The sequence below is a fragment of the Dermacentor silvarum genome, chromosome 4 (assembly GCF_013339745.2).
Source record: "Dermacentor silvarum isolate Dsil-2018 chromosome 4, BIME_Dsil_1.4, whole genome shotgun sequence".
NCBI classification, from domain to species: Eukaryota; Metazoa; Arthropoda; class Arachnida; order Ixodida; family Ixodidae; genus Dermacentor; species Dermacentor silvarum.
In genome coordinates this window covers 149,127,867-149,141,072 of record NC_051157.2, presented here as the reverse complement: position 1 = coordinate 149,141,072, position 13,206 = coordinate 149,127,867, and the positions used below count along the sequence as shown (strand labels likewise).

Genomic DNA, 13,206 nt, shown 5'->3' with positions numbered 1-13,206 from the left:
GATCCCAATCACGTGGCTCGTCTGATTGCTCTGGAAGCAGCTGAATGTTTGGCTGGGTTGGGCTCTTTGTGGTTCCAACCTCCAGAAAGCTCCGCATTGCTGCAAACCGAGTTGGAACAAGTAGAATGTACCATAAGGCGATACTTTGACATGTCCTCCTACTCCTGAGACTGAAAAAGAAATGGACACTTTCCACATGTTACAGTGCACAATGGAAGCGCTAGGCAAAACAGAATATACTGACGGCTGCCCCTTTTCTCAATTTACTGTGTCTAAATGGGCCCATACATTGTGGTGTCTGAATCTTAGTGAAAAGGACACAGTACACACGGCGCAACAAAAAGGAATTCATTGCACCTTCTATACAACAATGCCAGCCAGCAGATATACAATGAATGAATAATTCCTTAATGGCAGACGCTGAGGAAATTGAGGAAGTTCGGCTTGCCATGCAAGGATACCGAGCCAATAATGTTCGCCACGCTTGACACGGACACCTCAATCATTGGTGAGTGCGGTTCTCTGAATGGAAGAATGTATGCGTGATCATGTTCACCCATGTGGATGCTATGTTTTGAAGCCGAATTAGAAGCCGTTTGCAGAACAGTCCCGCAAGGTACACCAATGAGTGTGTGGTCATTCTGTATGCGCTGACGTCCCAAAGCAGGTTCTTCTCATGCCTGAGTTGTTCACGCTCTCATGCGCCGCTAGCATCGGAACACTTGCACCATCTCTTGTAACTGCGTAACTACAACACTGACTCTCGCTGTCGCATGTGTGTTGTGTGAAACACTAGGAGACACTAGCCATGTGGGGAAGACGAATGTCACGAGAGATCCGAGCATTGTTACATAGTTACACATTTGCTTTTGTCAGTGGAAAATCCACAACATGAAATGGACCATGTAGCAACCCCACACTACACGTGCATGAATTTCTACGATAAAGTAAGGTACAGCAAATGTGCAGGCAGCGTGCCAGCCTATTCTCTGTGAAAGACCAAAAAAAAGCAGCTTTCAGAGTTGGCAAATGAGAATTTCTGTAAAGCGTTAACCATCTCTGAATAAACTAAATGCTTAATCATCATAGAATGTCAACACAGGATGCCACAACCAGTGGAGACTGCCCTTGCATGTACACTTGGCTGCGGTATTTTATTCAATTTAATGTATTTATTTATTTCTTTGAAGATCCCTTACAGGTCATTTATGGGGCACTGATGTGGGGGAGGCATCGCATAAGTAAAAGCAACACAATTCTGACAAATTTTTAATTTTATTGATGTAGTACTTTAAACTATATTTTTCTAATGTTTTCAAATCTTGCAGAACTTTTTTTGCCCATTAACTTTGCTATTTTTTCCACTTGTCTGAAATTTCTCCAAATTCTGCATCTCTACGCAGGATGCGCAAGCGAGACGCCGGCAGCGCTCCGAACCTGGGCGACCGTGTGCCGTACGTCATTGTGGCGGCATCCAAGGGCACGGCTGCCTACCTCAAGTCGGAGGACCCCATGTTTGTGCTGGAGCACAGCGTGCCCATCGACACGCAGTACTACCTGGAGAACCAGCTGAGCAAACCCCTAATGCGCATCTTCGAGCCCATCCTTGGCGAAGCCAAGGCAGAGTCCGTGCTATTGCGTGAGTGCGCCTGCCAATCAGGATCGTTCTTGCATTCTTGATGCGTTCCACCATGCATAGACGTTGTAACGGCAGATTCCTTGGCTATAGTCGCTGCAGCCTTCTGAAGCTGCTGGAATGCAAGAACCCTTGTATGCTTAGACCTGCCAGGGTTGCTCAAGTGTGGCTGTGGCATTGGGCTGGTGAGCACGAGTTCGCGGGTCCAATTCCAGGCTGCAGTTGCTGCATTCCAATCGGTGTGAAATGCAAAACCACTCATGCATTTAGATTTAGGTGCACATTCTAAAACGCCGGGTCGGTGGAAACAAATCCGGAGTCCCTCATTAAGGCATTTCTCGTAGCTCATGCAATGCTTTGAGACGTTAAATCCCGCAATTTGTTATTGATTTTGTATACTTAGATTTGGCTGCACATTGAAGAACCGCAACTGGTCAAATGTAAACTGGAACCCTCGGCGATTACATTAATAGTCTCCAACCAGTCATTCAGTTCATCAGCTAAACATCCACTCTCCCGCACCCTCGCAGTGTTGCCTTGTTTTGTGAGGGCAGGTGAGAGTGAGGATGACCTTGGGAGGGCTGATGCTCGTGAAACTGCCCTTACCTGCTAATGAGATAAGCAGACAAAAATCAAACTTGTTCTTTTGCTTTAGACACAAGCCAGAAAATCCCACCATTCTGCCCCTCAGTGCATCCTTTGGTATATTCACTAAGTTTCTGAGGGCTTACATTGCAGCCAGCAGAGAAAGTTCTGAAATTTACAGTGCAGGTATTGTTTTCAGAACTCCCGAAGTAAAGTAGTCTAAAAATAAAATGCAAGGGGGTCACTAAACAATAGAGCTATGCTAATAGTTTGTCGCCAGTAAGTGGACTTCTGTTGCAAAATACACCAGAAATGAACATTGCACATCCACAGCTTTTTCTTTAAAAAGGGAGTGACATGCAGTTAAGCCAAAAATTTTTTGGTTTATTTTTCTGTCATGGCCTGTACATAAGGAAACTACATAATTACATTTTCAGTGATGGAGGTACAGTCCAGCATCGTTGCAACGTAGTTGCATCTGAGGTGAAGATACCTTCGTTATACTTAATATTCATTATAAGCATAGATTTGTTACGCACATGCTTTGGCAAGAAGTATTTTGCATTCACTTTTCTATATCTGATAATATGTTATATTCATGTTCATTATATCGAGGTCCAACAGTAATCTTTTGCTCATTTTCTTCTCTCCCATACTGTAGATGGCGACCACACACGGACCAAGACCGTGGTGCACTCCAAGGTTGGTGCCCTGGCAGCCTTCACGAAGAAGAAGAGCACCTGCATCGGTTGCCGAGCCGTGCTGGAAGATCAGAGTGCGTACTGTTCATGCAAAGTACTGTTCCTTGTGACTGCAACAGAAAATGTTCCTGCAATAGAGCTGGGCTGCATAGCAGATTGAAGTCTTGCGCTCTGCATTTGCATTAACGTAATGCGACTACGACTACGATAGACTTCCGTTAATTCGACTCTGGTTAATTCAATTTATCGGTTAATTTAATCTTGGCTGAAGGTCCCAGCCGGTGCCCATGCATTTGTATGTGCCCAAGGTTTCGTTATTTTGATCCTAAAATTGGCCTTCGCCGGATTAGTGACGACATAGTAACTGCCGGTCCTTTGCAACATCGTGCGGCGGCAGCACGGTGACTCGGGCCACGTGAATATCGACAGCAACGACAGGAATGCTTGAGCGGCCATTGTTCCTGTGGTGGAAGGACATAGATGGTCATTCCAAATCGTTGAAATAGGCGTAATGTACATGGTGTCACACAGACAATTACGCAAAAACGAGAGCGCCGCCGTCATGGCATCCGATATTGCACCGGCGCACACGCTAGTGCATGCCCCGTGTCATGCTGTTTATGCTGTACCATACCTTGAAAGCGAGTGACCTTCTTCGCAACTTCTAAAATCCGTACAGCAATCGGTCACTCGCTCATCTCGAAGGCTGTGTCGTCATCACAGTTTGACTGGAGCAGGATGCGCGCTGCCGTGCGCCCAGTTTCGTCACGCGTGCACCCTCTTTTTACCGTGACCAGGTTCGAAGCATTCGTTGCAACAATGTGGCGATTTAAAGAATGTTCATTATATCTGGAAGGAGTTTCAATAGGCAGGGTCGGAAAATCGTAAATGCACTGAAATGTGGTCATTATAACCGATAGATCGTTATAAATGGGTTCGACTGTATACGAACTGAGTTATTATCAGTGCTGGCATACTAATTTGATAATTTGGTGTTCTCTTTAATAAGAGTAGAGCATACTATGCATCACAATTCACAGGTACCTAAGTTGCTGATAGCTAGTTGCTGAGCATTTAGACATTTGTCCCACTAACTAACGAGATGCGTGATTCCTGTCTCATAAAACTCCTTGGGTTGCTGCTTCAAAAAGTCTGTAACTGACTCTTTCACCTCATCGGCCGACACGAATCTGGTTCTCTTGAGCTGTTTTTTCAATTGCCCAAAAATGTGGAAGTTGCAAAGCGACAGGTCTGGGCTCTATGGCAGATGTTGCAGCGTTTCCTACTTGAACTTTGCCAGTTTTGTGCTAATCATATCAGCGACGTGGGGACGGGCATGGTCGTGGAGCGAGATGACCCCATTCGTCAATTTTCCGCGTCGTCTGTTCTTGATTGCGACATGCAGCCAATCCAGCGTTTCACAATATCGGAAACGATTGATAGTCTCTCCAGGTCACGATCTTAAAAAAGAAGTCAGCAGCACCTTTCCGGTGGAAATGACAGCCTTTGCTTTCTTTGGGCGTGATGAATTCGAATGTTTCCACTGTCAGGCTCGCAGTAGTGGAACCATGATTCGTCCCCGGTCACAATTGCAGACAAAAAGTCGTAACCCTCATTGTGATACCGGACCAGAGGAGTCAAGGCACACAAGAGCTGATAACCAAGATGGTCATGAATAATGGTGTGAACCAAACTGTGGCTGATGTTCACACGCTTTGCCAGTTCATCGATGCTTATCCTCCGTTCTTGTCTAATCAGCTTGTCACGATCAACGACACACCACACGTTCGTCCCGAACGTATCGTTTATTTCCCCACGCCAACCATGCACACCACACGACACTCCGCATCGCCCCGTTCGCCTCCCGTCCACCCGCACACACACACTCACTCACTCCTGCTGCTGTCTTCCCCGCACTTCACGCCACCTCTTCTCCGCTCAGTCAACTACTGTTGATCCCGCACTTGGCCTCCAAGAACCGTGGCTCCCCATCGCGGGTCTTGGGTTCGCTTGCCCCAGCCCTTGCGCATCACAAACTCATCAACCTTTGCAATTGTGTTGGGGGTGATTGCACAGTGGCTTTGGCCCAGTCTTGGATTGTCTTTGCAACTTTCGCGTCCTTCTTTGAACCGTATGTTCCAACGCTTCACGGTGGCAAATGAAATGCAATGTTCACCGTACAAGGCAGCCATACGGCGACTAATTTCTTTTTGGGAAACACCTTCAGCTGTCAAAAACCTCACGACACCACTGCTGTTCAACTTTTGGAGCATCCATTATGCCACGCAACTATGTTCAACCCAGTGTATGAGAGCATTAACGAACATTTATCCTCACACCTGCGTGTCACTTTTGTAAATGAGAGATGCCTGTGTGCTACGCACATGCCTCGCAGATAATGGACTGAACCATTATTGCACAGGGTGCATTGGCTGACTTTCATTTGACTCGCCTTCGTAAATCAAAGTAAGCGTGCAACATACCAAAGGTCACGACAGCATCTGCGAATGTGGCGACGTGACAGTTTTTGGATACAACTAGGAAGGGAAACATAACAGGAAGGTAATACACATGGCACACATGACCCTATGGGAACTAAACAGGACCGGAGTTTCAGAGCATAAAAGACTGCGAAACTTAAGAAACAGCAATGTATCAACAAGGTTTTGCTGTGGTGGAACCCAAAATTTTCATGTGTGGGTTCCACCTGGCAAGCATGTACAGTTGGGTAGAATTGGAATTAAAGTGAGACTGGTGTTGCTTCTATTCCTGCTTTTAAATTTCTGACTCTTTTATATCTCTTAGACAAGCAAATCCATTTTTTAATCCATAGCCTTAAATTAAGCTAGTGTTATGAGCAAACACTAAATGAGACCTGTGACCTCCTACAAGACGCATGCAATACTGTTAGAGCTGCATGGCTATGAGGGACTGCTGCTCATTTGCAGATCCAGCTTTATTTGCATCAGCTGCAGTCATTCCCCATATGCAAGAATTTTGGACACCTGTCAATACAGTGGCTGGGGATTCTACTGTTCTATTATATAGTACCAAAGTAATGCTGCAAATGTACTCACATGTGCCTCCCTAAGAAAATATTTCTAGTTTGTGATAAATAGACATGTTGAAGAACATTTATTGGGTAGATCGTTTCGTATCCCTACATATGTTAGTGGATGTAAGATTACTGAGCTGTTCCTGAGGGAGGACTTGAAGTAATCTAAGTCATGTTCATTGAACTTTGTAGGCACTTGCATTCTTTGAAAGCACTTTCTTGATATGCTAAATTTCTACAGCAGCCAGTGGAATTGACTATAACTTCTTCTTTCTTTCTTTCAGATTCTGCTGTGTGCAAACACTGCAAGACAAGGGAGGCTGAGATTTACTTAGTAGAGGTGAGCAGTGTCTTTTATGCATTGTGCATCTTATATGTAAAGGCAAAGCGTGAATAGCATAGCTTTGTGGGCCAGTTAGCACATTAACATTTGGGTGTTTGTTTTGTTGATTCCCACTCTCATTCATACTAGTAGGTTTTGCATGAAGCTCCTATCTAGTGGCTATCTGCAGTATTGGCCCAAGTCACAGATCTTTCTTTCTTTCTTTTTGTTTTTGTACAATCTGCATGCTATTGATCAGTGCCTTTGTTGTGTTGGTTATCTCAACTGCCCTACACTTATTCTTCTCAGTCCTTCTTATGTACAGGAACAATTGTTAAGGCTTCGTGTATCTATAGTCGGGTAGAAGATTAGAAGGCAGCGGCATTTGCCCCTCAAGACCAGATGCGCACAAGCCTCCACCAATGGGTGCGCACTCTAGACTGATGTCGTGAGCCAGACGGCTGGTGACCCTGCCGATGGAGAACATGGCAGCCTGCGCTTCAAGCTGGACTGAGTCGCGTCAGCGGGACTATTTCTTTAGTCGCGGAGGCAATCGGTTGCCGCGCTTTGGTCATCTGGGCGGGGCCTCTGCTGTCTTATGTTGTACCCGACTATAGGCCTGACCTAAGGGCAGTGGCAAAGGGAAAAAAAATTTTTTTTGGTACGCTGAGTAGAGTGGGCAAAGAAGTTGTGCTTGTGCTCAAAGCTGTCGCTTGTGAGTGGGTGGTGGTGCGTGAACCGTGTTTGTGTGGTGCAGGTGAACCACCTGAGCAGCCTTGAGTCCAAGTTCTCACAGCTGTGGACCCAGTGCCAGCGCTGCTCGGGGAGCCTTCATGAGGAGGTGCTCTGTACCAGGTGGGTGGGTGGTGTGATAAGGACTTTACCAGTTCTTGTTTTTTTTTTTTTCCGTAGTGCAGTATATTGTTTTAAGAAAAGGAAACATGATCAACTTGAAGATATCGTGAGGTTATGAAATGTTGAGCACGTGGTTGCACGTGAGATTCCCAGCTGTGGCAGCCGCTGTTGATGGGGGTGCGAATCAACACGTGTGCAAATGTTTGGATTGCAAATTGAAATGGAATAATATACTGGCACCTCATGTTATGAATTTATTATATATTCACATTTGCGAATACAGTAAATCCTCGTTAATTCGGATTTCACAGAACTAAAAGAATATCAGATTTAACGAAACGTTGAATCATCGAGGGTATCAAGAGAAAAAAGAAGGCGAAAGCTTGCTCTAGGCCACGCAAAGCTCAAGACACAGTGAAGCTGGCCGAAATGCCGACACCGCGTTATACCGCGTTGCAATGCTGACAACGCATTCCAGCAGACCCGCTCCGTGAATGCATCTCTCTCTCTCTCTCTCTCTCTCTCACTCACTCTAATTTTCTTTATCTCTGTCCTGAGCATAGTGCGCAAAACCTCTTCTTCACCTCGAAGAGCATTGGCACGAGCGCGTGCAACGGCACCAGCTGTGGCCGAAGACAATGATGCTCGAACGCAATCGTATGGTTCGCATAAATGTATGTTCTGCAAGCATGGCTGTATAGCCTAGTGGTTACGATACTCGCCTTGGGACCATGGGTATGCTGGTTCAAATCCCGCCTCGGCAAGAAAGTTTACTTTCTTTTATTTCTTTCTTCATTGCTGATGATGATAGTTTCTTGATAAAAACCACAAATTACAGCTGGCTTAAACAGCTTCGCTGTTAATAAAATGCTCACTACATTAGCGGGCTTTTATTTTCTGAATGAGTCAGCGAATCCTGTTTCTATTTTCCACAAGAGCATTGTGGAAACAGCAATTCTCGTCTCGGGACTGATTAGTGCTCGCAGCGGTAAAGGCCTCGCAACTTCCTTCACAGTGCAGCCGCAACACAAAACCTGCGGCTTTTTTTGGAGACATGCTTTTCACTTCTGCGCACACATTCCGTTAATTTTTTTTGCCGGTGAGCTGGTCAGCAGCTAATAGTCCATCCATTACGATGTAGTTGATGGGTTTGATGCCAGTGCGCGGGCTGTGGTAGGATTGCTCTTCATCCTCAACATCTTCCGCAGTGTTTGTGACATTGCGGGTGCAGAGCACTGAGCCAAAATAAAGCTAATGCTTGTCACAACCACTGCGGACAAAAATGTCGCTTTCAACGCAGTTATGGATGGTAACCGCACAGCTCTGAAGGCATATGTTGACTGGAAAACTAAGCGCAAACAATTTAGACAAAGGCACGTGGCCAACCTGGTGTTGAACGCAAGAATAAAGGCTGTAAAGGCACAAATAGGTACGAAGTGTTATGGTGTTCCTCTTATCCCTATACAGTTTCCGCTGATCACTATAACAATGTGGACTTCGCCCTTCGCTAGCACAGGACTCTGCCCTCCGCTAGCGCCGCTCTTGTTGCTCTTTTGGGTTGCACATTTGCGCCGCTCCATGCTCACTGCATATGGTTTTCCACAAGAAAAGTAGAAAGTCACCTATCAAGAAAGAGGTAAAGCAAGGAGACACAATCTCTCTGATGCTATTCACTGCGTGCTTAGAAGAAATATTCAAGCTCTTAGACTGGGAAGGCTTAGGAGTGAGGATCAACGGCGAATATCTCGGCAACCTTCGATTTGCAGATGACATTGTCCTATTCAGCAACAATGGGGACGAATTACAGCAAATGATTAAGGACCTTAACCGAGAAAGTGTAAGAGTGGGGTTGAAGATTAATATGCAGAAGACAAAGATAATGTTCAATAGCCTGGCAAGGGAACAAGAATTCAGGATCGCAGTCAGCCTCTAGAGTCTGTAAAGGAGTACGTTTATCTAGGTCAATTACTCACAGGGGACTCTGATCATGAGAAAGAAATTCATATAAGAATAAAATAGGGCTGGAGTGCTTACGGCAGGCATTACCAAATCCTGACTGGGAGATTACCACTGTTGTTGAAAAGAAAAGTGTACAATCATTGCATTCTACCGGTGCTAATATATGGGGCAGAAACTTGGAGGTTAACAAAGAAGCTCGAGAACAAGTTAAGGACCGCACAAAGAGCGATGGAACGAAAAATGTTAGGCCTACCGTTAAGAGACAGGAAGAGAGCGATGTGGATCAGAGAGCAAACAGGGATAGCCAATATTCTAATTGACATTAAGAGAAAGATGGAGCTGGGCAGGCCATGTAATACGTAGGATGGATAACTGGTGGACCATCAGGGTTGCAGATTGGATACCAAGAGAAGGGAAGCGCAGTCGCGGACGGCAGAAAACTAGGTGGGGTGATGAAGTTAGGAAATTTGCAGGCGCAAGTTGGAATCAGCCAGCACAAGACAGGGGTAATTGGAGATCGCAGGGAGAGGCCTTCGTCCTGCAGTGGACATAAATATAAGCTGATGATGATGATGCTCGCTGTACTCCAAGGCTTGTGATTAATCAGTGCGACCAAACATGTCTGAATTGATGAGATTTTGATGCCTTAAATAATTAATATGTGTGCCGGGGCCACAGAATGAATCTGAATTCTATGATTTTCCATATTAGTGAGGTTTTACTGTAGATCTGCAATGTGCAACAATTCACATTAGGGGGTGTGTGATGCTTGACGCTATTCAGTAGAGAGTGCATCTGTACACTGGATTTTTCAGGCATAACTATATTAAACCAGTTGTCAGTGAAGCAGTGATGAAGCGGTGATGGAGCACTGTGATTACTAATGACCACTGCGTGTTTTGCTTACAGCCGCGACTGCCCCATCTTCTACATGCGAAAGAAAGTACAGAAGGATCTTTCGGATCAAGAGAAGGTGGTCCATCGCTTTGGGCCATCGGAATGGTGAAGGCAACAAGGCAAGGCAGCTTCTAGTAGTCAGTGGCGTTACTCTCCAGCTGTCTCCATATGTACATATACGTGTGTCCCTGTGTTCCATTTTAACTTCAGCCAAGCATCACCATGATCATGTGAGTGGTGTTGCTCCCAGCAATGCTGTGGCATGTCTTAACTGCTTCAACTCTGGACTGGCTGTCTTGTGACATCTAGTGCCTGCTATGCCACACGAACTGTCGTCTATGATCTCTCCATCTTCAAACAAGTAAACTGTTGTGCACTTCTGTGAGACTGCATTCTGAAACTCCTGCAGTCCTGCATTTCCCTTCTGTTTTGTGCTTTTAGATGCAAGCCCTTGAGTGCTGCCACACAAACATGGTGGTTTCAATTTTCCAGTGCGCCACCTTCAATATTTATTGTTGTCTAGCAACTGCAAACATTAGTTGTTTTATATTTTAGGAAAACGCCTGGCAAGGTTTTTTTTTTTTGCTGGGCTTGCGATCTGAAGTGCCTCTGAGACAAAAAGAAGATGTGAGCCACTGCCTGTGCTAATGTAAAAAAAAGGAACTCTGTAAACTGTGCTGTAATTCCCAAGTAGCAGTGTGTGTGACATCAGTAGCTCATTGGTTCCTTGTAAGTAGCTTTTAGTTCTTTTGCAAGTAGGACGTTTTACCATAAGATAGTAACCGTGTTGATTATGTATGCGTGTTAATGAAACTGTTTTAGAAAACTCGTAGTGTTGTGTTAAGATAATCATCTATGGCACTGTACAATAGTTTGTGGGCATCCTGCCGCTAACACATGTGCCCTGAGGCTAAGTGCTTTCTAGGGTGCAAAGGAAAGCCATCTGGCGAGGAAATAAACATGCCTGAAATAAAATATACGTAGCTGCAGAAAGCAAGGATGAAAAATAAGCTTGACATTTTGTGGCTCATACGGGTACCTTGTATACAGGGCCTCAAATCTTCAAGCCGTTTTTATTTCTTGCTATCTGTGGCAGGTAGGCGTTGTTTTGAAATCTATGCCTTGCTTTTGTGGCATTTGCTGGTCAGGAAACATGGTGTTGCATTTGTATAGTAATTACCAGAAATGTGTTATGCTCGTTTGAAATAAAACTTTTTACTCGAGAATTAAATTGTACTTATTCTGTTTGTGGTACCTATTTCTGGAGCACCCACCATGGTTGCTCAGTGGCTATGGTGTTGGGCTGCTGAGCACGAGGTCGCGGGATCGAATGCCGGCCATGGCGGCCGCATTTCGATGGGGGCGAAATGCGAAAACACCCATGTATTAGATTTAGGTGCACGTTAAAGAACCCCAGGTGGTCCAAATTTCTGGAGTCCCCCACTACGGCGTGCCTCATAATCAGATTGTGGTTTTGGCATGTAAAACCTCATAATTTTTTTTTTTTTGTTTCTTGAGCAGACTGTCTAGCTATAATTGGAAAACTTGTGTAAAAAATTTAAATGCTGAAGCGCTATGTAAGTACTGTGTGCTGAATATTGTCAAACATATTGCTCTGTAAATCAGAGATGCAGAGTTGCCTTGCTTTTGTGGCATTTGCTGTCCAGCAAATAGGGAGTTGCATTTATGCACTGATGAGTGTCACTACAGTTATGGTACACATAAATTTGGGAGCTTTCGATTTATGAGGACCTAAATTAAAGAGGAGACAAAAAAAAAAACGAGCCTGAAATGGTGGATTATTTGTCCGAAATGATACCCACATTTTCGTTAGTGGGAGAAGGTTGTGGGAGAAGGTTGGCCATTTGCCGATAAAACGAAGGTCCAAGCTGTTCTATTCTTGAATTGCATGATGGAACCATTGCACTGTTGGCAAAAAGCTTATGTAGATTCAACGGTACTTTTGCATACTTCAGTCACGTTTATGTGGAATGAGTGGTGAAATCTTTGTTAGTGTGAACCTTTTCCGAGTACAACGCAATTTGTTTATTGGTATATGGTTGACTAGTGCCCAGCTGACAGTGACAAAATCTAGGACGTCACAATGAAATGGGGCAGGTAGTTAGTGTCCTGAGCCGCTTCTTTTTTTCCTCGTCTTTTCTGTCTTATCGAGCCTCCATTCTCGATGAGACTGGCCTAGTCACATTTCCACTGGTGTGATCTATCAATCTAGGTTAACCTGCAATAATTACTGCATTATTTTCTCTCTACATTGTTCATGTATAGACTGTCTCTGGTTAAACATGCATTGCTCTGAAAGCTTCAAGTGGTCTTGGCTTGTCTGGTCAGGGGTGCATCCAAAAAATAACTTGCACAATGTGGCTATGCATATCTTTTTGAGTAATGGCAGTGTCATTGCTCGATGTTTTCGTTCTTGATTGGCCTAACATGTCGGAGTGATGTTTTTAATTTTATTGAAAGTGATATACTATAAGATAAATGTATGTAGTTCTGTGGCCAAAATATTCCAAGAAACGGGCATTCTATGCAAGTGTCCCAGGGTGTATTGTACTCCTTGTGCATGGAATTTCCTGCGCCCTTGCATCTCATGAAATTTGAAAGTTGCACACTTAGCCACGCACCACAACATAAAAGGGTTGTACAGTAAGTTTTAGATTTTATATCAGTGAAAAAAGCTCATAGCTTTAGGTAAAAAAGGCATTTCTTCCCTAGAATATTTTTGCTACTAGCAGTTATTGAAGTTCTACTGCTGGCATTTTTTTAAGCAATGAAATAGATACTCACCAAAGGATTTGTGCCTCAGTTTCTTTTCCGAGATGAACATTATTTGTTGGACGGTGTGATAGTTTAGTTATGGAGGCTTGTGGTTCAGTTGGTTAGAAAAGGTTCTAAACTTGGCAAATACAAAATTTTGCATTACTTCGGCTTAGTTTGAAAACAAATTAAAAAAGCTGTCTGATTTTATCATTGACTGTAGCTGTTAAATTATGTGACATCTTCTACCATGATCTTGAAGCGGCACTTGCGTAAGGGGGAGCACAGCACATACTGACATCATGCTTTCGTCAGGCAGCATGGCCCAGTTGGGGCTCATAGTGGACATTCACGACTTATTTTAAAGGCTATGAAAAAGTCCACCATGGGGATTGTTGAGATGCTCAGCCCTTGTAAGCAC

The 13,206-nt window shown here is 44.5% G+C and overlaps 1 protein-coding gene across 1 annotated transcript in view; it reads left to right on the top strand.

The window, feature by feature from the left end:
* Positions 1-11,255, top strand: part of LOC119450738 (DNA polymerase delta catalytic subunit-like) — a 64,562-nt gene extending 53,307 nt beyond the window's left edge. Inside the window, exons 16-20 of the mRNA XM_037714254.2 lie at positions 1,404-1,639; positions 2,883-2,996; positions 6,262-6,317; positions 7,057-7,154; positions 10,023-11,255. Of these exons, the coding sequence (XP_037570182.1) occupies positions 1,404-1,639; positions 2,883-2,996; positions 6,262-6,317; positions 7,057-7,154; positions 10,023-10,119 (601 nt within the window). The 3' untranslated portion in view covers positions 10,120-11,255. The remainder of the gene's footprint in view (positions 1-1,403; positions 1,640-2,882; positions 2,997-6,261; positions 6,318-7,056; positions 7,155-10,022) is intronic.
* The last annotated feature ends 1,951 nt before the right edge of the window (positions 11,256-13,206 follow it).